Source organism: Pleurodeles waltl, chromosome 3_1 (genome assembly GCF_031143425.1).
Source record: "Pleurodeles waltl isolate 20211129_DDA chromosome 3_1, aPleWal1.hap1.20221129, whole genome shotgun sequence".
NCBI lineage: Eukaryota > Metazoa > Chordata > Amphibia > Caudata > Salamandridae > Pleurodeles > Pleurodeles waltl.
The window spans coordinates 2,844,374-2,866,839 of record NC_090440.1 but is presented as its reverse complement, the minus strand read 5'-3'; the positions used below and the strand labels follow the sequence as shown (position 1 = coordinate 2,866,839).

At 47.5% G+C, this 22,466-nt stretch overlaps 1 protein-coding gene across 1 annotated transcript in view; it reads left to right on the top strand.

Moving 5' to 3' along the window:
- Positions 1–3,008: 3,008 nt before the first annotated feature.
- LOC138285945 (zinc finger protein 766-like) overlaps positions 3,009–22,466 on the top strand; it is a 196,238-nt gene continuing 176,780 nt past the window's right edge. Inside the window, exons 1-2 of the mRNA XM_069226464.1 lie at positions 3,009–3,032; positions 3,431–3,557. Of these exons, the coding sequence (XP_069082565.1) occupies positions 3,009–3,032; positions 3,431–3,557 (151 nt within the window). The remainder of the gene's footprint in view (positions 3,033–3,430; positions 3,558–22,466) is intronic.

Genomic DNA, 22,466 nt, shown 5'->3' with positions numbered 1-22,466 from the left:
TGGTGGTTTGCTCAATTATTTGCTTGAACAAAATAGCCTCCAAACACACTAACCGACTGCACAAAATGGTGGTTGCCGCATGGCCATTGAAGAAGAAGGCATGGAGAACAAAGAACAGTTGGCAGCCTATAGCTGTGCCAAACACACTGGCAAAAATCAAAATACATGAAATAATTGCCGGTGCCCTACCAGGGTGCATTGCGACTATGGGAGGCAGAAGGGAAAAAATTAATAAAAACAACAACTCTGTACTACAGTCAGCCATGAGGACAAATAAGTAAAATATATATCAGGAAAACAATTAATAAAAATGTCAAACCTCTTCTAATCAGTGTTCCTAGGAAATAGATTTCAAAAGTGGAATAAAGGTATTGACGCACACACTGGCTGCACAAAATTGTAGAAGCTAGCTCATCCACCACATGGACACTGAAGAAGGAGGCATGGAAGACAAAGACAAAATGCCCACCAAAAACACACACACACTTTTTTCACAAATGGCCACACCCACATGGCCAACAAAGAAAAAGGGATGGAGAAAATGAAGGCAATTGCCCTGTCATGCCTTGAGCGCCTCCCCCCTTCCCTCCTGTCAGAACAAAAACATCTTGTAGCAGTGCAGGGAAAGAATTGCAGAGATATTATTGGCAACACACACATGCAGAAAAAAAAAAAACCTACTTTTTGAATTTAACCCACAGCTTTCCCAACCCGTAAATGTTTTTGAAAAACATGTAGCTTAACAGCGATGAGAATGTGAAAGATGCATCAGAAATACATCCAGTGCCTAGAAAAGGGCAGACTAGACCCCAAACAGTAATACAGCATCACAGTAAAATGGTAAACAAATCAGTATAAAATTGCAAAAACCCACACAAAAAAATTGAGAAAGGGTAAATTGAACCCTAGGCTTTCACCTTAAAAAAAGTGCAAACATTTCCGTTGAGCAAAATTAACCACACATCCCCTACAATCCAGGCCACCCACCAACAAAGATACAAAACAAATTATCCCCCCCAGAAAGGAACAAAGGATACTTGTGCATGCCCTCTCTCAAGCAACTAAGTTTTTTCTAAGGTGCTACCACTATACCAGTGGCGGTTAAGATACCAATGATGCTTACACAGCAGGGATTGGAGACAGAGAGAAAGCAATACTTTCCCTCCAAAATCCAAACCAAAGGGCTGGATCAAGCATCAGGAGGCTTCAGGAGCAGAATAGGACGTGGCTACTGCATGTACAGCAGCCTCCCAGTCTCGTTAGCACTATCTTCCTCTTTTTAAAATAAGAAGGCATTTTGCTCTGGTCCGCTCAGGCGAAAACTCCGACTCGAAAATACATTTCAAGTTGATTTTCTGACCACTCGAGTAAAAAAATCTACTAGAAATGCTGAGCGCTTGCTTTAAAGTACCTGCTGCTCGTGTTTGAAACAACTGAACAGTCTTTTGGCGACCATCATTGTTCACTCTCTTGCATTGTTTAGTACTTCTCGCGCACTGATGTTCCTGTGGTTATGCGATGTGGCATAATGGCATTACAAATGGTAATTCCAAGAGTAACACAGAATTACCAAATTACTCTAATTACAAATCATAGCAAACCTTTTGCTTTGCAAGACTAGTTGGTTGATGGCCAGAACTATTATTTTGAGCTTCCCAGGGCATTCTGAGATCAGATGGATGAATGAACAAGACTGGTGCAGGAGAAGGACCTAGCAGAATCTAGGGTGAGATCAGCAGGATAAATAGAGGAGACTGGTGGAGGAGTAGGAGGCCTGACATTACAGGGCAGGATCAGAAGGATGAATGGAGGCAACTGGTGGAGGAACAGGATGCAGGAAATCCAGAGTAAGATCAGAAAGATGAAGAGGGGACTGGTGAGGGCGCAGGGCTGATCAGGGGCAGAATAGGAGAATGAAGCAACTGGACTCTGGTGGTGTAGGACACATGGTGCTTCAGGGGCAGATTAGAAAGATGAGTGTACCTGACTGGTTGTTGGACTTGTCAGGACATTCCTGGTTCAGATCAGAAGGATGAATGGAATTGTGGAGGAACAGGATGAAGGGCACTTAACGGGCAGATTATAAAGATGAATGAACTGGACGATTGGTTGGTGTTTTCTGGACACTGCTGGGCCAGATGAGAAGGTTGAATGGATGAGACTGGTGAGTTGCAGCCCTGGGGCACTTCAGTGGCTGGTTAGAGGGCTGACGCAATGTGACCGAAGCCTTCGGATAGAAATCATGAGTTTCAGAGGTTGGAGTAGTCTTGATGGAGGAGGAATGAGGATAGAGCCAAGGTAGTGAGGTGGGAATGAAGGATACGGATTAGGGCTGCTTGTAGAAGCAAGAAGAGAAATGAGGGTAGCCTGACGAGGTGTGGAGTCAGTGAGGCAGATAAGGTGGATGTAAGGTGTGCATTGTCTTAGGACTGAGTGGATTTTGTAAGATGATCGAGGGAGGAAGAGTGTTTTTGGGTAGGAGGTTTAGAGGGTATGGTGTTAGCCTCTGCCCTTCTGACCAAATAGCCCAATGGGGAGACTCATAATATGTAGGTATGGAAAAAGGTCTTGAACTGATCTGTGCTTTTATGTCTGCTTAGGCACCAGGGGGCATATTTATGGGAAAGTGGCGCAGGGATGCACAGTATTTGAGGAATACCGCACACTTCTGCCTTTTCCGCTGCACTGGCACCCTTTTGGCTGCCCAGCGCCAATACAGGCACCCGTGCGCCATGGTGCAAGAGTGTCTGCGTTGCAAGCAGGATGGTTTTTGTGCAAGAAGGGACACCTTCCGCCACAAAACAATCATGGGAGGCTTTTTTCCTCTCATCTGTGCGGCATTCTGCAGCACACATAAAAAGAGGAAAAAAACAAGGAGAAATGATATTTCTCCTTGTTACGCCACCCCTGGGAAGGTGTAAGATTGTGGCGTCATTCCCAGGCTTACAGGTCTTGTAAACCTGGGAATGCGTTAAAAACGATGGGAGTTGCGAGAGAACACCCGCGCGATGCCTATGGAACGCCTTCCTAGGGTAGAGTAATGCAGCACAGGAATCTGCATTGCGTTACTCCATATTTTTGGAGTGGCTTTGTGTGGCTCCAAAAATATGACTGAAGGTTTGTGTCATGTATGTAGCACGTTTCATGGTGCAAACGGGGTGCAAGATGCTCATAAATATGCCCCTAGGTTTATTAGAGGAAGAATACCGTCTTGTGAAGAGCTTGTGTTGTCGGTGTGTACCCTATCTTGCTCTGGCCTGCAGTGTCTGTGCATGTTTCTGACTACTCTCAAGCTCAGTCTCTGGCACTTGACTGTCGCTGCGGTTTGCGGAACTTCACGGGTGCCAGGCTCCTTCAGAGGTGTTCTGCCAACCCTGAGCTTGCTTTACACCTTGCTGAATGGTCACTAAATCCAATACTTCTCTTGCAGGCATCCGCTTTGCTCCATGACCTTTCAGCGAGATTGTCCGAAGAGGACTGGGCGCTTTTACATGAATGGCAGACAGAACTGTATGAGGTGGTGATGAAGGAGCTGCACCAAGCCTTGGCATCTCTGGGTAAAGTGACACTTTCCATGAAAGTAACTCCAGCGTGATCACTGGTCAGGTGTCACACATACCTTTTTGGGTTTACTGTTTGATATCAGACGAAAACACTGTGAGCTGTTATTTCAGTATCTTTCTGGTATCTGCCATCATGCAAGCCTGCCAGAGACACCACTTGGATGTGAGGCTAAACAGCGTTCCAAGGTTAGCAGGGATCACACAGTAACACAGGAGGACATGAGATACCACACTGCCTTCTTACTGCACCCCACACATACAGTGATATAGGATCACAGGGCTGTGGAGGGAGCACACAGGAGGACATGAGATACGACACTGCCCCTCTTACTGCACCACACACATACAGTGATTTAGCATCACAGGGCTGTGGAGGGAGCCCACAGGAGGACATGAGATACCACACTTCCTTCTTACTGCACCACACACATACAGTGATATAGGATCACAGGGCTGTGGAGAGAGCACACAGGAGGACATGATATACCACACTGCCCTTCTTACTGCACCACACACATACAGTGATGTGACATCACAGAGCTGTGGAGGGAGCACACATGACGACATGATATACCACACTGCCCTTCTTACTGCACCACACACATACAGTGATATAGGATCACAGGGCTGTGGAGGGAGCCCACAGGAGGACGAGACACCACACTGCCCTTCTTACTGCACTGCACACATACAGTGACATAGCATCACAGGGCTGTGGAGGGAGCCCACAGGAGGACATGAGATACCACACTGCCCTTCTTACTGCACCGCACACCTACAGTGATATAGCATCACAGGGCTGTGGAGAGAGCCCACAGGAGGACATGATATACCACACTGCCCTTCTTACTGCACCACACACATCCAGTGATATAGGGTCACAGGGCTGTGGAGGGAGCACACAGGAGGACATGAGATACCACACTGCCCTTCTTACTGCACCGCACACCTACAGTGATATAGCATCACAGGGCTGTGGAGGGAGCCCACAGGAGGACATGAGATGCCACACTGCCCTCTTACTACACCACACACATACAGTGACATAGCATCACAGGGCTGTGGAGAGAGCCCACAGGAGGACATGATATACCACACTGCCCTTCTTACTGCACCACACACATCCAGTGATATAGGATCACAGGGCTGTGGAGGGAGCACACAGGAGGACATGAGATACCACACTGCCCTTCTTACTGCACCACCCACATACAGTGATATAGGCAGAACCTACCACTCCCGTCTTGGATGGGTGATGACATTCGCTGTATATCCTGCGCTTACCCTTGGGTAGCTTGGCACTGAGCAGTCAGACTTATCACATAGGCAATGTGTAAAACATTGGCACAGCATTTAATCACCACAGCCACGCTGAGCGTCACAAAAGAGACTTCACACAAGATGTATGTAAATAAAGTTTATATTCAACTCACACATTAATTAACCCAACATGACTTCTGGGCATAAATCACACTTGGAAATATTACTAGCAGTACTAGGCCCAACCGTGTTAAATTGACACAAGTAGCATGCACACTTGGGAGAGATCCTACATTAGCCCCCCAGCACCCTAATGTGGTGCGAATCTTTGTCCACCCTGGCAATTATAATATAATACTACACAGTAATAGGGTGCACCCCAGATCACAACGATATAGGAAATGTGTACACACAGATAATGACAACACTTTTAGCAGCACTGTGGGCCAAGGCTGCATGGGTAAAATCAATATAAAACGTAGTAGTCTTTTGTGAAGGAAACAACATGTAGATCCCCCTCACCAGGCGATGTAATTGCTAGCAGGCAGGCCTCATGCCCTCCCTCCCACACACTCAGCACCAATACACGGTGCCCCGGATATCAGGCGAGTCTGTATAGAACACCCTTGCACGCAGACAGCACCAAAATGTAAACCCCTTGGCCCAAGCCCTCCTCCAACCCTCCAGCTCACCCCAACTATCCCACACCCACAGATTTGGAGAAAAGTAACCTCTGACTGATACTGGGCCATTCATGGCAGGATTCACACTTAGGGTCCCAGGGAAGAAGGTGGGGGGCAGGGAGTTAGGCACCAGTACTGATTAGGAGGCAGTCAACAAATGGGTGGGTTCAGCCACTACTCAAGCAGTTCACCCACAGGATGTGGAGCAGAAGCAGTAGAGGGCAATAGTTTAATCAAAGGATCCTGTAATGTGCTTTCTGGCACCAGCCCAGTTCTGCGATGCACAGAGAGGGGTCACGTCATCTCTTGACCTGCTTCCGATCACTCTCGGAAGCGTTCCTACAACCCAGTCAGTCAGTCTCATCACCACGGCCAATACCAGGCAATACTACCAGGCAACACGATGTCGTCAGGGCCAGGTGAGGAGAGGGCAGTTTGTCCACCCCAGTGAGGGTCCAATAGGAATAAGTGATGAATGGGGAATGAAGCAGGGAGATGCCTCTGTGGAAGGAGGCACCCCAGCAGCCACATGTCGTTCAGAGTAGCACCCAGGCAATCTTGGCACCATTTTCTGGTGCGCCGTGGTACAAGTCACACAAGACAATTCCGACTTCACACATCACGAAGAGTTGCAAATTCCATGCCTCCCTGGAAATGAGGCAAATGCCCGGGGCGCATTGAAATGGGTCGCACCAGCCAGTTCTGGTCCCACACACAGTTCAGTAGTGCCGCATGAGGTCAAATGAGGCACAACTACGGGTACGCCCTCACCTCCAAGGGTCACAACCTGTGAATCGGATACTGCAAACAGTGAGCATGCAGTCTGCGTGTTGCACAATAGAAATGCATCATGATTGGTGAAGTGGGTCACGCGGGGTTCCGCACAGGTGCATCCGCTCACCAAGGGCCACACTCCTTAAATGCAGGCAATACTTTCCGGGCTCAGCTTCATGCATTCTGGTCTCCAGGTGCAGTTCTTAGTTCCATGCCCACACCGTGCTACCAGTTGGATTTTAGCAGGCATTGTGGCCACTTATGAGGGCATTGCTCTCCATGTGTCATGATCTGGCTCCCAGAGGCCACATGTCAAAACCTCCCCCTCCACTCTATCCAGCCAGACCCTCAAATGGCAGAGGTCTGATGTTCCAGTTGCGTGCCCTTTGTGTACAGCTGTTGATGGGGAATGCACAGATGTGCTCCCCCAACCTCAGGTGTTGAGTGGAGCCAGACAGAAAGGCACACAACAGACATTGGAGCAGAGTAATTCCCACTTTTCAGAAGTGTCATTTCTCAGTTATTAATGACAAAACCACCCTTGGTATGAGGCCACTCCACTGCAATCCACTATTGCAGTTTGGAGGATTTCAGTCAGTCCCCCATGTTAGTCTATGGGGAGAGCAACCCTCAGATGTAGTGAGAACACACATGGGTATTCTTCACTACATTTAGAAACACCTTTGGTGCAAGTGCGCGCACACAGGCCTGCAATGGCAGGCAGGACACATATTAAAACACCCTTATGCAAACGGGCAATCACTAGCCTGCAATGGCATGTCCAGCACATGTTTGAAAACACCATTGTGCAAGCTCCCACCATGTGTCCAGCCTGCAATGGCAGACTGGACACATGTTTAATAACACCCAGGGAATGCACTGGCAGGCTCAGCACATGTTGGACAACACCAATGTGCAAGCTCACACACTGGTTAACTCCCCTTCTTAACATATGTAGGAAGGGCATGCACACTTTCACACTGTACTTACAGTAGGAAAGTGCTCAGGGCCCTAAGGCCACTTAAAGAGAATCAGTAAAACCTATGGAAAGAGACGATCTCAGGTAGGGAAAACCCACGGTGGGGTTACTCACTACCGGGCAAGGAACACGCAAAGAGTCAGCAAAAAACTGGGGGGGGGGGAAGCACCATGTCCAAGAAGGGCGATGTCCAACAACATGAGATACCACACTGCCCTTCTTGCAGCACAAGAAACCCACAGGGTTCAGCACTCCAGGGCCGAGGTGGGAACACACAGGAAAACATGAGATAGGACACACCCCTTCTTACTGCACAGCACACATACAGCGAAAACGCATTTCAGGCCTGTGGAGGCAACAGAGGAGGATATGTGTTGCCACACTGCCCTTGTTGCAGCACAATACACCCACAGGGAGGTAGGACTCACGGGCTGAGGAGGGAACACACAGAAGCACTTCAGATACCACTCAGTCCATCTTGCAGCACAACACACATCACATACAGAAAGGTTGGGTTCAGGAACTGAGGAGACACAAAGGGGATTACCACATAACACTTCTCTCTCCTTGCAGCACAGCAGATAATGTGAAGTCTATGTGACGCAATAGAACACTCCACCTTACAACATATCACTTCACACATAAGATACTTGGCCTGACCTGGGAACACATGGAGCAAATGAGAGCAGACACCCCAGTTGACCAAGAAGGGATGGGCTATGTTCTCTGTTAGGTCTAGTGGGCTGCAGGTTTTTTGCAAGAAATAAACCATGTTGGAAGTTTCTCCGGGGCTGCACCTTCTGTAGATTAGATGTAAAAGAACCATAGAATGCACAGCAGTCGTAGCCAGTTGGACGTCTCAACAATGTGTGGTGGCATAAACTGAGCACTATGGGGCAGGGAGCAGTGAACTGCTAATAAACAGGTCATTCAACTTAACTGTATGGGAAAATAAGTATCTGAACTGGCTTTTTAATGAAAAAGCATTGGCAAAGCCAAAAGGTCTCACCTTGGTATGCAGGCAATGCGTTTTAGATTTAGCGCCTGCTTTCGAGTTTGGCGGAGGGGTTACTCCGTCACAAACGTGAAGCATATCCCGTCCACCGTATTACGATCTCCATAGGCTATTATGGGATTCTAATACGTCGAACAAGATATCCGTCACGTTTGTTATAGAGTAACCCCCCCCCCCCCCCCCCCCCCACCAAACTCTAAATCAGGCCCTTAATATGTTAGATCTATTGGCTTTGTTAGATTTGTTGTTTTTTTTTTTTTAGTTATTTTATATGGTATGGTATGATATGGCCTGTTATTGTGTAGTATAGCACGGTTACTGTATAGGACGGTACGGTACGGTATGGTATGGCCTGTCATTTTATAGTATGTTATGGTATGGCCTCACATTGCATAGTATGTTATTGCATGGCCTCACATTGCATAGATTGTTGTTGTATGTCCTGACATCATAAATTTTGTTATGGTTTGGCCCAACATTTAGTATGTTATCGTATGGCCTGACATTGTATAGTATGTTATCGTTTGGCCTGACATTGTATGGTATGTTATGGTATGGTCTGACATTCTATATTATGTTATTGTATGGCCTGACATTGTATGGTATGTTATCGTAAGGCCTGACATTGTATAGTATGTTATTGTATGGTCTGACATTGTATAGTATGTTATTGTATGGTCGGACATCGTATAGTATGTCACGGTATGGCCTGACATTGTATGGTATGGCTTATCGATGTATGGTGTGGTATTGTATGGTCTTTTGTTGTGTTGTATGGTATAGTATGGTATGTGCTGCAATTGCATAATATGGCTTGTTATGGGCCATCAGGGTATGGTATGATATAGCATGGGCAGTCATTTTATACTAGGGTATAATATGATAGGGCCTGACGTTTTATAGTATGATATGGTATGGTATGGCCTGTCATTGTATAGTATGGTACGGTATAAACTGTCATTGTATGATATGGTATCATGTGGCTTGTTATTGTATAGTATGGTGTGATCTGGTATTGTGCAGTATAGTATGGTTGTCGTAGTTGGACTCTCGCTCCTAGGGGAGACTGCTGGTTTAGGGATGACAGTACTTTTGCTTGTCGGCGACTGAGTCACTCCTACAAAAAGTTGCAACTGTTGGCCCAACCCTCCCGGCTCACAAGCAGTACCGCACCAAAAACCCAAACAGTGAAAGGTGATTTCTGGCAGCCTTACGCATGGACTCTAGAGTGCGACATCTCGGGGAAGTCGTGGTGAAATGGAGATTACCCTTTTCTCACGTTAGTAACTAGTCTCAGTCACACACAGGCAATGAAGGAGATGCAGGAGAATTTTCAATAGGTTTATTGAAAAGATTGCGATCTACGGTAAAATGCATGAGGTGCAATAATTAGGATAACAAACAATAAAAGAAGCATAATTATGAAGATGAGAGTTGTGAATACAAAGACCCCCGCCATCTTGCAATAAGCATGAAATGTAAAATCCCTAGCATAGAGAACCTAATCTTTAACGGAGTGAGAGCTAGGTATGATAAACCTAATCTGCCAGTACCATGTCCATGAGAAGTGCCCCCCAACTCTTGTTACCTTGGAATGAGGTCTCTAGGTCAGACTCCGTGGTGACACAGAGGCTGATCTCTTCAGCAAGGTGACGTGCAGTGTAGATGGCATCTTGAAGGAATCCCTCTAATAACCCTGTCTGTGTGAGATGTATTTATACATATCATGTAGGACCCCCGACGCGGGTATGTTACCAAACAACTGATAAGGAGGCAGACTCCTGGCGGCAATTATGTAAACAATCCCCAACAAGTGTACATTATGTTCCTGTGACACGTAAGTGAGAAAGTGACATGATGTGAATATCTACGTACATCACTGATAATGACGCCTTCACAGAGTGGCACTGATAACGCAAATCAAAACATTTTTATAACTGTAAACAATAGCAGCCATCTTAAAAAAGAAATATAAAATAAATGGACTGAAACAGAGCACGCTAAGTAGGTTAAACGTCACTAGAGGACCAGGGCACAGGCCTGCAAGCCAAACGGCTAAGCTAACCTCTTGGATCCCAATAAAAGCCAATATAGTTTCACTATATGGTATGGTATCTGTGTGCCCTGGTCTACCTGGCTGCAGGTGTGATGTGATGGTGTGTGGTGATGCTGAGGCGTGTGACATACAGCAGTGTACTGTGCGCTTTACTCTGTCTCCAGGTGTAATGTGATGATGTGTGGTGATGCGGAGGCGTGTGACATGCAGCAGTGTTCTGTGTGCCCTGGTCTGTCTGTCTGCAGTTGTGATGTGATGGTGTGTGGTGATGCTGAGGCATGGAACATGCGGCAGTGTTCTGTGTTCCCTGGTCTACCTGGCGCGGGTGTTATGTGTCGGTGTGTGGTGATGCTGAGGTATGTGACCTGCAGCAGTGTACTGTGAGCCTTACTCTGTCTGCAGGTGTGATGTGACGGTGTGTGGTAATGCTGAGGCGTGTGACACGCAGCAGTGTTCTGTGTGCCCTGGTCTGCAGGTGTGATGTGATGGTGTGTGGTGATGTTGAGGCGTGTGACATGCAGCAGTGTTCTGTATGCCCTGGTCTGTCTGTCTGCAGGTGTGATGTGATGGTGTGTGGTGATGCTGAGGCATGTGACCTGCAGCAGTGTACTGTGAGCCTTGCTCTGTCTGCAGGTGTGATGTGATGGTGTGTGGTGATGCTGAGGCATGTGACATACAGCAGTGTTCTGTGTGCACTGGTCTGCCTGGCTGCGGGTGTGATGTGTCGGTGTGTGATGATGCTGAGGTATGTGACATGCAGCAGTGTTCTGTGTGCCCTGGTCTGTCTGCAGGTGTGATGTGTCGGTGTGTGATGATGCTGAGGTATGTGACATGCAGCAGTGTCCTGTGTGCCCTGGTCTGCCTATTGGTGTAATGTGACGGTGTGTGGTGATGCTGAGGTATGTGACACGCAGCAGTGTTCTGTGTGCCCTGGTCTGTCTGTCTGCAGTTGTGATGTGATGGTGTGTGGTGATGCTGAGGTATGTGACCTTCAGCAGTGTACTGTGAGCCTTACTCTGTTTGCAGGTGTACTGTGATGGTGTGTGGTGATTCTGAGGTGTGTGACATGCAGCAGTGTTCTGTGTGCCCTGGTCTGTCTGTCTGCAGTTGTGATGTGATGGTGTGTGGTGATGCTGAGGCATGGAACATGCAGCAGTGTTCTGTGTTCCCTGGTCTACCTGGCTGCGGGTGTGATGTGTCGGTGTGTGGTGATGCTGAGGTATGTGACCTGCAGCAATGTACTGTGAGCCTTACTCTGTCTGCGGGTGTGATGTGACGGTGTGTGGTGATGTTGAGGTATGTGACCTGCAGCAGTGTTCTGTGTGCCCTGGTCTGTCTGTCTGCAGTTGTGATGTGATGGTGTGTGATGATGCTGAGGCGTGTGACATGCAGCAGTGTTCTGTGTGCCCTGGTCTGACTGTCTGCAGTTGTGATGTGATGGTTGTAGGAGGCTGGCCTGGCTTGTAGTGGGTACCAGAGGTACTTACACCTTGTGCCAGGTCCAGTTATCCCTTATTAGTGTAGAAGAGGTGTTTCTAGCAGCTTAGGCTGATAGAAGGTAGCTATGACAAAGCAGCTTAGGCTGAACTAGGAGACATGTAAAGTTCCTACTATACCACTGGTGTCATATGCACAATATCATAAGAAAACACAATACACAGATATACTCAAAATAAAGGTACTTTATTTTTATGACAATATGCCAAAAGTATCTCAGTGAGTACCCTCAGTATGAGGATGAGAAACATACACAAGATATATGTACACAAACCAAAATTATGCAGATAATAGCAAAATGAAGTGATGCAAGCAATGTAAAGTTACAGTAGATTGCAATAGGAGCACATAGGTATAGGGGCAACACAAACCATATATTCCAAAAGTGGAATGCGAACCACAAATGGACCCCAAACCTATGCGAGCTTGTAGAGGGTTGCTGGGACTGTAAGAAAACAGTGAGGGGTAGAAAAATAGCCCACCCCAAGACCCTGAAAGGTAGGTGTAAAGTGCACCTACAACCCCCAGAGAGCACAGAAGTCGTGATAGGGGGATTCTGCAAGGAAAACAAACACCAGCAATGCAACAACAGTGGATTTCCGGACCCGAGTACCTGTAAGACAAGGGGACCAAGTCCAAGAGTCGCGACAGTGTCGAGAGTGGGCATGAGCCCAAGAAATGCCAGCTGAGGGTGCAAGGAAGCTGCCACCGGGTGGAAGAAGCTTGGTGTTCTGCAAGAACGAAGAGGACTAGGAACTTCCCCTTTGGAGGATGGATGTCCCACGTCGTGAAGGAGCTTGCAGAGGTGTCCCCACGCAGAAAGACCGCAAACAAACCTTGCTAGCTGCAAGGGTCGCGGTTAGGGTTTTTGGATGCTGCTGTGGCCCAAGAGGGACCAGGATGTCGCCACTTGGATGAGGAGACAGAGGGGGCGCCCAGCAAGTCAGGGAGCCCTCACAGAAGCAGGTAGCACCCGCAGAAGTACCTGAACAGGCACTTAGAAGAAAAGTGAACCGGAGTCCACCCGAAATCACAAAAGGGAGTCCCATGACGCCGGAGGACAAATCAGAAGGTTGTGCACTGCAGGTTAGAGTGTCAGGGACCCAGGCTTGGCTGTGCACGAAGGAAATCCTGGAAGAGTGCACAGGAGCCGGAGCAGCTGCAAATCACGCAGTACCCAGCAATGCAGTCTAGCGTGGGGAGGAAAGGACTTACCTCCACCAAACTTGGACTGAAGAGTCACTGGACTGTGGGAGTCACTTGGACAGAGTTGCTGAGTTCCAGGGACCACGCTCGTCGTGCTGAGAGGGGACCCAGAGGACCGGTGATGCAGTCTTTTGTTGCCTGCGGTTGCAGGGGGAAGATTCCGTCGACCCATGGGAGATTTCTTCAGAGCTCCTGGTGCAGAGAGGAGGCAGACTACCCCCACAGCATGCACCACCAGGAAAACAGTCGAGAAGGCGGCAGGATCAGCGTTACAGAGTTGCAGTAGTCGTCTTTGCTACTTTGTTGCAGTTTTGCAGGCTTCCAGCGCGGTCAGCAGTCGATTCCTTGGCAGAAGGTGAAGAGAGAGATGCAGAGGAACTCTAATGAGCTCTTGCATTCGTTATCTAAAGAATTCCCAAAAGCAGAGACCCTAAATAGCCAGAAAAGGAGGTTTGGCTACCTAGGAGAGAGGATAGGCTAGCAACACCTGGAGGAGCCTATCAGAAGGAGTCTCTGACGTCACCTGCTGGCCCTGGCCACTCAGAGCAGTCCAGTGTGCCAGCAGCACCTCTGTTTCCAAGATGGCAGAGGTCTGGAGCACAATGGAGGAGCTCTGGGCACCTCCCAGGGGAGGTGCAGGTCAGGGGAGTGGTCACTCCCCTTTCCTTTGTCCAGTTTCGCGCCAGAGCAGGGCTGGGGGATCCCTGAACCGGTGTAGACTGGCTTATGCAGAGATGGGCACCATCTGTGCCCATCAAAGCATTTCCAGAGGCTGGGGGAGGCTACTCCTCCCCAGCCCTGACACCTTTTTCCAAAGGGAGAGGGTGTAACACCCTCTCTCTGAGGAAGTCCTTTGTTCTGCCTTCCTGGGCCAAGCCTGGATGGACCCCAGGAGGGCAGAAACCTGTCTGAGGGGTTGTCAGCAGCAGCAGATGCAGTGAAACCCCGGGAAAGGTAGTTTGGCAGTACCCGGGTCTGAGCTAGAGACTCAGGGGATCATGGAATTGTCTCCCCAATGCCAGAATGGCATTGGGGTGACAATTCCATGATCTTAGACATGTTACATGGCCATGTTCGGAGTTACCATTGTGATGCTATACATATGTCGTGACATATGTATAGTGCACGCGTGTAATGGTGTCCCTGCACTCACAAAGTCCGGGGAATTTGCCCTAAACAATGTGGGAGCACCTTGGCTAGTGCCAGGGTGCCCACACACTAACTAACTTAGCACCCAACCTTTACCAGGTAAAGGTTAGACATATAGGTGACTTATAAGTTACTTAAGTGCAGTGGTAAATGGCTGTGAAATAACGTGGACGTTATTCCACTCAGGCTGCACTGGCAGGCCTGTGTAAGAATTGTCAGATCTCCCTATGGGTGGCACAAGAAATGCTGCAGCTCATAGGGATCTCCTGGAACCCCAATACCCTGGGTACCTCAGTACCATATACAGGGAGTGCAGAATTATTAGGCAAATGAGTATTTTGACCACATCATCCTCTTTATGCATGTTGTCTTACTCCAAGCTGTATAGGCTCGAAAGCCTACTACCAATTAAGCATATTAGGTGATGTGCATCTCTGTAATGAGAAGGGGTGTGGTCTAATGACATCAACACCCTATATCAGGTGTGCATAATTATTAGGCAACTTCCTTTCCTTTGGCAAAATGGGTCAAAAGAAGGACTTGACAGGCTCAGAAAAGTCAAAAATAGTGAGATATCTTGCAGAGGGATGCAGCACTCTTAAAATTGCAAAGCTTCTGAAGCGTGATCATCGAACAATCAAGCGTTTCATTCAAAATAGTCAACAGGGTCGCAAGAAGCGTGTGGAAAAACCAAGGCGCAAAATAACTGCCCATGAACTGAGAAAAGTCAAGCGTGCAGCTGCCACGATGCCACTTGCCACCAGTTTGGCCATATTTCAGAGCTGCAACATCACTGGAGTGCCCAAAAGCACAAGGTGTGCAATACTCAGAGACATGGCCAAGGTAAGAAAGGCTGAAAGACGACCACCACTGAACAAGACACACAAGCTGAAACGTCAAGACTGGGCCAAGAAATATCTCAAGACTGATTTTTCTAAGGTTTTATGGACTGATGAAATGAGAGTGAGTCTTGATGGGCCAGATGGATGGGCCCGTGGCTGGATTGGTAAAGGGCAGAGAGCTCCAGTCCGACTCAGACGCCAGCAAGGTGGAGGTGGAGTACTGGTTTGGGCTGGTATCATCAAAGATGAGCTTGTGGGGCCTTTTCGGGTTGAGGATGGAGTCAAGCTCAACTCCCAGTCCTACTGCCAGTTCCTGGAAGACACCTTCTTCAAGCAGTGGTACAGGAAGAAGTCTGCATCCTTCAAGAAAAACATGATTTTCATGCAGGACAATGCTCCATCACACGCGTCCAAGTACTCCACAGCGTGGCTGGCAAGAAAGGGTATAAAAGAAGGAAATCTAATGACATGGCCTCCTTGTTCACCTGATCTGAACCCCATTGAGAACCTGTGGTCCATCATCAAATGTGAGATTTACAAGGAGGGAAAACAGTACACCTCTCTGAACAGTGTCTGGGAGGCTGTGGTTGCTGCTGCACGCAATGTTGATGGTGAACAGATCAAAACACTGACAGAATCCATGGATGGCAGGCTTTTGAGTGTCCTTGCAAAGAAAGGTGGCTATATTGGTCACTGATTTGTTTTTGTTTTGTTTTTGAATGTCAGAAATGTATATTTGTGAATGTTGAGAGGTTATATTGGTTTCACTGGTAATAATAAATAATTGAAATGGGTATATATTTTTTTTTGTTAAGTTGCCTAATAATTATGCACAGTGATAGTCACCTGCACACACAGATATCCCCCTAACATAGCTAAAACTAAAAACAAACTAAAAACTACTTCCAAAAATATTCAGCTTTGATATTAATGAGTTTTTTGGGTTCATTGAGAACATGGTTGTTGTTCAATAATAAAATGAATCCTCAAAAATACAACTTGCCTAATAATTCTGCACTCCCTGTACTAGGGAATTATAAGGGTGTTTCAGTATGCCAATGTAAATTGGTGAAATTGGTCACTAGCTTTTTAGTGACAACTTGGAAAGAAAGTGAGAGAGCATAACCACTGAGGTTCTGGATAGCAGAGCCTCAGTGAGACAGTTAGTCATAACACAGGTAACACATACAAGGCAGACTTATGAGCACTGGGGCCCTGGCTGGCAGGGTCCCAGTGACACATACAACTTAAACAACATATATACAGTGAAATATGGGGGTAACATGCCAGGCAAGATGGTACTTTCCTACACACCCCTCCCCCCCCAAAACGAAGGACAATAAGACTAGCCATGATCTGATGAGTCTTCATTGTCTAAGTGGAAATATCTGGAGAGTCCATCTGCATTGGAGTGGGCACTCCCAGGTCTATGTTCCACTGTATAGTCCATTCCCTGTAGGGATATGGACCACCTCAACAATTTAGGGTTTTCACCTTTCATTTGTTTTAGCCAGAGTAGAGGTTTGTGGTCTGTCTGAAGAATGAAGTGAGTGCCTGTGAGAAAGTAGCCTCTTTCTAGCCTTGTTACCCCCACTTTTAGCCTGTTTGTGAGTGTATGTCAGGGTGTTTTCACTGTCTCACTGGGATCCTGCTAGCCAGGGCTCAGTGCTCATAGTGAAAACCCTATGTTTTCAGTATGTTTGTTATGTGTCACTGGGACCCTGCTAGTCAGGACCCCAGTGCTCATAAGTTTGTGGCCTATATGTATGTGTTCCCTGTGTGGTGCCTAACTGTCTCACTGAGGCTCTGCTAACCAGAACCTCAGTGGTTATGCTCTCTCATTTATTTCAAATTGTCACTAACAGGCTAGTGACCAATTTTACCAATTTACATTGGCTTACTAGAACACCCTTATAAATCCCTAGTATATGGTACTGAGGTACCCAGGGTATTGGGGTTCCAGGAGATCCCTATGGGCTGCAGCATTTCTTTTGCCACCCATAGGGAGCTCTGACAATTCTTACACAGGCCTGCCACTGCAGCCTGAGTGAAATAACGTCCACGTTATTTCACAGCCATTTTACACTGCACTTAAGTAACTTATAAGTCACCTATATGTCTAACCTTTACCTGGTAAAGGTTAGGTGCAAAGTTACTTAGTGTGAGGGCACCCTGGCACTAGCCAAGGTGCCCCCACGTTGTTCAGAGCCAATTCCCTGAACTTTGTGAGTGCAGGGACACCATTACACGCGTGCACTACATATAGGTTACTACCTATATGTAGCTTCACAATGGTAACTCTGAATATGGCCATGTAACATGTCTATGATCATGGAATTGCCCCCTCTATACCATCCTGGCATAGTTGGCACAATCCCATGATCCCAGTGGTCTGTAGCACAGACCCTGGTACTGCCAAACTGCCCTTCCTGGGGTTTCACTGAAGCTGCTGCTGCTGCCTACCCCTCAGACAGGCATCTGCCCTCCTGGGGTCCAGCCAGGCCTGGCCCAGGATGGCAGAACAAAGAACTTCCTCTGAGAGAGGGTGTTACACCCTCTCCCTTTGGAAAATGGTGTGAAGGCAGGGGAGGAGTAGCCTCCCCCAGCCTCTGGAAATGCTTTGTTGGGCACAGATGTGCCCAATTCTGCATAAGCCAGTCTACACCGGTTCAGGGGACCCCTTAGCCCTGCTCTGGCGCGAAACTGGACAAAGGAAAGGGGAGTGACCACTCCCCTGACCTGCACCTCCCCTGGGAGGTGTCCAGAGCTCCTCCAGTGTGCTCCAGACCTCTGCCATCTTGGAAACAGAGGTGCTGCTGGCACACTGGACTGCTCTGAGTGGCCAGTGCCACCAGGTGACGTCAGAGACTCCTTCTGATAGGCTCCTTCAGGTGTTAGTAGCCTATCCTCTCTCCTAGGTAGCCAAACCCTCTTTTCTGGCTATTTAGGGTCTCTGTCTCTGGGGAAACTTTAGATAACGAATGCAAGAGCTCATCCGAGTTCCTCTGCATCTCTCTCTTCACCTTCTGCCAAGGAATCGACTGCTGACCGCGCTGGAAGCCTGCAACACTGCAACAAAGTAGCAAAGACGACTACTGCAACTCTGTAACGCTGATCCTGCCGCCTTCTCGACTGTTTTCCTGTTTGTGCATGCTGTGGGGGTAGTCTGCCTCCTCTCTGCACCAGAAGCTCCGAAGAAATCTCCCGTGGGTCGACGGAATCTTCCCCCTGCAACCGCAGGCACCAAAAAGCTGCATTACCGGTCCCTTGGGTCTCCTCTCAGCACGACGAGCGAGGTCCCTCGAATCCAGCAACTCTGTCCAAGTGGCCCCCACAGTCCAGTGACTCTTCAGTCCAAGTTTGGTGGAGGTAAGTCCTTGCCTCACCTCGCTAGACTGCATTGCTGGGAACCGCGACTTTTGCAGCTACTCCGGCCTCCGTGCACTTCCGGCGGAAATCCTTTGTGCACAGTCCAGCCTGGGTCCACGGCACTCTAACCTGCATTGCACGACCTCCTAAGTTGTTCTCCGGCGACGTGGGACTTCTTTGTGCGACTTCGGGTGAGCACCGTTTCACGCATCCTCGTAGTGCCTGTTTCTGGCACTTCTCCGGGTGCTACCTGCTGCTGAGAGGGCTCCTTGTCTTGCTCGACATCCCCTCTCTCTCCTGGTCCAATTTGCGACCTCCTGGTCCCTCCAGGGCCACAGCAGCGTCCAAAAACGCTAACCGCACGATTTGCAGCTAGCAAGGCTTGTTGGCATTCTTTCGGCGGGAAAACACTTCTGCACGACTCTCCACGGCGAGAGGGATCCGTCCACCAAAGGGGAAGTCTCTAGCCCTTTTCGTTCCTGCAGAAACCTCAGCTTCTTCTGTCCAGTAGAAGCTTCTTTGCACCCGCAGCTGGCATTTCCTGGGCATCTGCCCATCTCCGACTTGCTTGTGACTTTTGGACTTGGTCCCCTTGTTCCACAGGTACCCTAGATTGGAAATCCACAGTTGTTGCATTGTTGGTTTGTGTCTTTCCTGCATTATTCCTCTAACACAACTTCTTTGTCCTTAGGGGAACTTTAGTGCACTTTGCACTCACTTTTCAGTGTCTTGGGGAGGGTTATTTTTCTAACTCTCACTATTTTCTAATAGTCCCAGCGACCCTCTACAAGGTCACATAGGTTTGGGGTCCATTCGTGGTTCGCATTCCACTTTTGGAGTATATGGTTTGTGTTGCCCCTATCCCTATGTTTCCCCATTGCATCCTATTGTAACTATACATTGTTTGCACTGTTTTCTAAGACTATACTGCATATTTTTGCTATTGTGTATATATATCTTGTGTATATTTCCTATCCTCTCACTGAGGGTCCACTCTAAGATACTTTGGCATATTGTCATAAAAATAAAGTACCTTTATTTTTAGTATAACTGTGTATTGTGTTTTCTTATGATATTGTGCATATGACACTAAGTGGTACTGTAGTAGCTTCACACGTCTCCTAGTTCAGCCTAAGCTGCTCTGCTAAGCTACCATTATCTATCAGCCTAAGCTGCTAGACACCCTATACACTAATAAGGGATAACTGGGCCTGGTGCAAGGTGCAAGTACCCCTTGGTACTCACTACAAGCCAGTCCAGCCTCCTACATTGGTTGTGCAGCGGTGGGATAAGTGCTTTGAGACTACTTACCACTCTTGTCATTGTACTTTTCATAAGAGAAAAATATGCAAAACAAGGTCAGTGTATATACACATAGCCAAAAAGTTTTGCATTTCCTCTTTTCACTCTTTTCTAAGTGCTGAAAAGTACTTCTAACTTTCTAAAAAGTTCTAAAAAGTTTAAAAAGTTTTTTTTTCTCTGTCTTTCTAAAAGCTCTGACAACCTTTTTATCTTTACTATCACTTTAACTCTCTCTAAGAATGTCTGGCACAGGCCAAAATGTTGATCTGTCCAAACTTGCATATGATCACCTTAGCTGGAAAGGAGCAAGGAGTCTCTGCATAGAGAGAGGTTTGAGTGTAGGGAAGAATCCTTCCTTAGAACTGTTAATTAACATGCTTAGAGTACAGGATAAGGCCATAAGTGCCCCATCTGTTGAAAAAGTAGCTAATGGTTCTCAATCTGATCCAGGGACTCCCCCAGGAAAAGATTCAGGAAAGAAACTTCCTAGCCTGCCCATTACTAGACAGTCTAGCATAGTTGGTAATGATGATGAGCCACACCATATAAATAGTGTTGTCTCACATCATAGCAAAAGCATTTATTCTCACCATACTGGTAGGGATGTTTCGGTTAGCCAAGCTGTTAGGGTGGCTTCTGTAAGGGACAGGTCTCCTTCTGTCCATTCTCACCATACTTCTGTTTCAAGGCATGTCCCTCCCACCCACCCTGATGACAGATTGTTAGAAAGGGAGCTCAATAGATTGAGAGTGGAACAAACCAGACTGAAGCTCAAGAAGCAACAGCTGGATTTGGATAGACAGACTTTAGAAGTAGAGAAGGAGAGACAGAAACTGGGTTTAGAAACCCATGGTGGCAGCAGCAGTATTCCCCATAGTCATCTTGCAAAAGAGCATGATTCCAGGAATCTGCACAAGATAGTTCCCCCTTATAAGGAGGGGGATGACATTAACAAGTGGTTTGCTGCACTTGAGAGGGCCTGTGTTGTACAGGATGTCCCTCAAAGGCAGTGGGCTGCTATCCTATGGCTATCATTTAGTGGAAAAGGTAGGGATAGGCTCCTTACTGTGAAAGAAAATGATGCTAATAATTTCCAAGTTCTTAAGAATGCACTCCTGGATGGTTATGGCTTAACCACTGAACAATACAGGATAAAGTTCAGAGAGACCAAAAAGGAGTCTTCACAAGACTGGGTTGATTTCATTGACCATTCAGTGAAGGCCTTGGAGGGGTGGTTACATGGCAGTAAAGTTACTGATTATGACAGCCTGTATAACTTGATCCTGAGAGAGCATATTCTTAATAATTGTGTGTCTGATTTGTTGCACCAGTACTTGGTGGACTCTGATCTGACCTCTCCCCAAGAATTGGGAAAGAAGGCAGACAAATGGGTCAGAACAAGGGTGAACAGAAAAGTTCATACAGGGGGTGACAAAGATGGCAATAAGAAGAAAGATGGTGAAAAATCTCAAGATAAGCATGGGGATAAGGGTAAAACCAAAGATCCCACTTCAAATCTTAAACACTCTTCAGAGGGTGGGGATAAAACTAATTCTTCCTCTTCTTCTCAACCTGCACACATTAAAAAGCCTTGGTGCTTTGTGTGTAAAAACAGAGGCCATAGGCCAGGGGATAAGTCCTGTCCAGGTAAACCCCCTGACCCTACCACCACTAATACACCAAGCTCTAGTGCCCCTAGCAGTAGTGGTACTAGTGGTGGGACTGCTGGCAACAGTCAAGCAAAGGGTGTAGTTGGGTTCACTTATGGGTCCATCATAGAAACTGGGGTAGTCAGTCCCAAGACAGTTTCTGTCACACCTAGTGGCATTGGCCTTGCCACACTGGCTGCTTGTCCCCTTACAATGGATAAGTACAGGCAGACAGTTTCAATAAATGGTGTAGAGGCCTTGGCCTACAGGGACACAGGTGCCAGTATCACTTTGGTGACTGAAAACCTTGTGGCTCCTGAACAACACATCATTGGACAACAGTATAAAATTATTGATGTCCATAACTCCACTAAGTTCCTTCCCTTAGCTATAATTCAGTTTAGTTGGGGTGGAGTTACTGGCCCTAAGCAGGTGGTGGTATCACCTAGCTTACCTGTAGACTGTCTCTTAGGTAATGACCTAGAGGCCTCAGGTTGGGCTGATGTAGAGTTTTATGCCCATGAATTGTTCCCTCTCATTTCTACTGAAATGAAAAAGCAAAGGAGAGAAGGCCTGAAAACTCAGGATCCCTCTCCATCAACAGGTAAAAAGGGTATCACAGTATCCCCTAACCACCCTACCATTCAGGATACCATTCCTGTGGTGGGAGAAACCTCTCCTGGGGTGGCACCTGTTCCAAGGGAATCATCAGCTGGCAAAGCTGGACTCCCTGAGGTAGAAGTACCTCTCTGTGTGATAACTAACATTGGTGAGAAAAAGAGCACCATTTTAGTTAACATGGAGCATCCCTCCAACCCTCCCAGAGAAACTTTAGTGCAGAAACTCTGCACTGCCTCACAACACTTAGGACAGCATCCCTGCCCTAGTGTGGAGCTCATAGGACAGCATCCCTGCCCTGCTCCAACTCAAGAGAAACAGCATCCCTGTTCCCTCTTCCAGCCATATGGACAAAGTTTTTGCCCAGCCATGGCTTTTCTGAGACAGCATCCCTGTCTGGCATTTCCATCCTTACAAATAGGTTCAGTGGACAATTCCCACTGCTCTAAACTAAAACTTACTGATAGAAACTCTGAAAATACATCTTCACATTGTTGCTTAGCT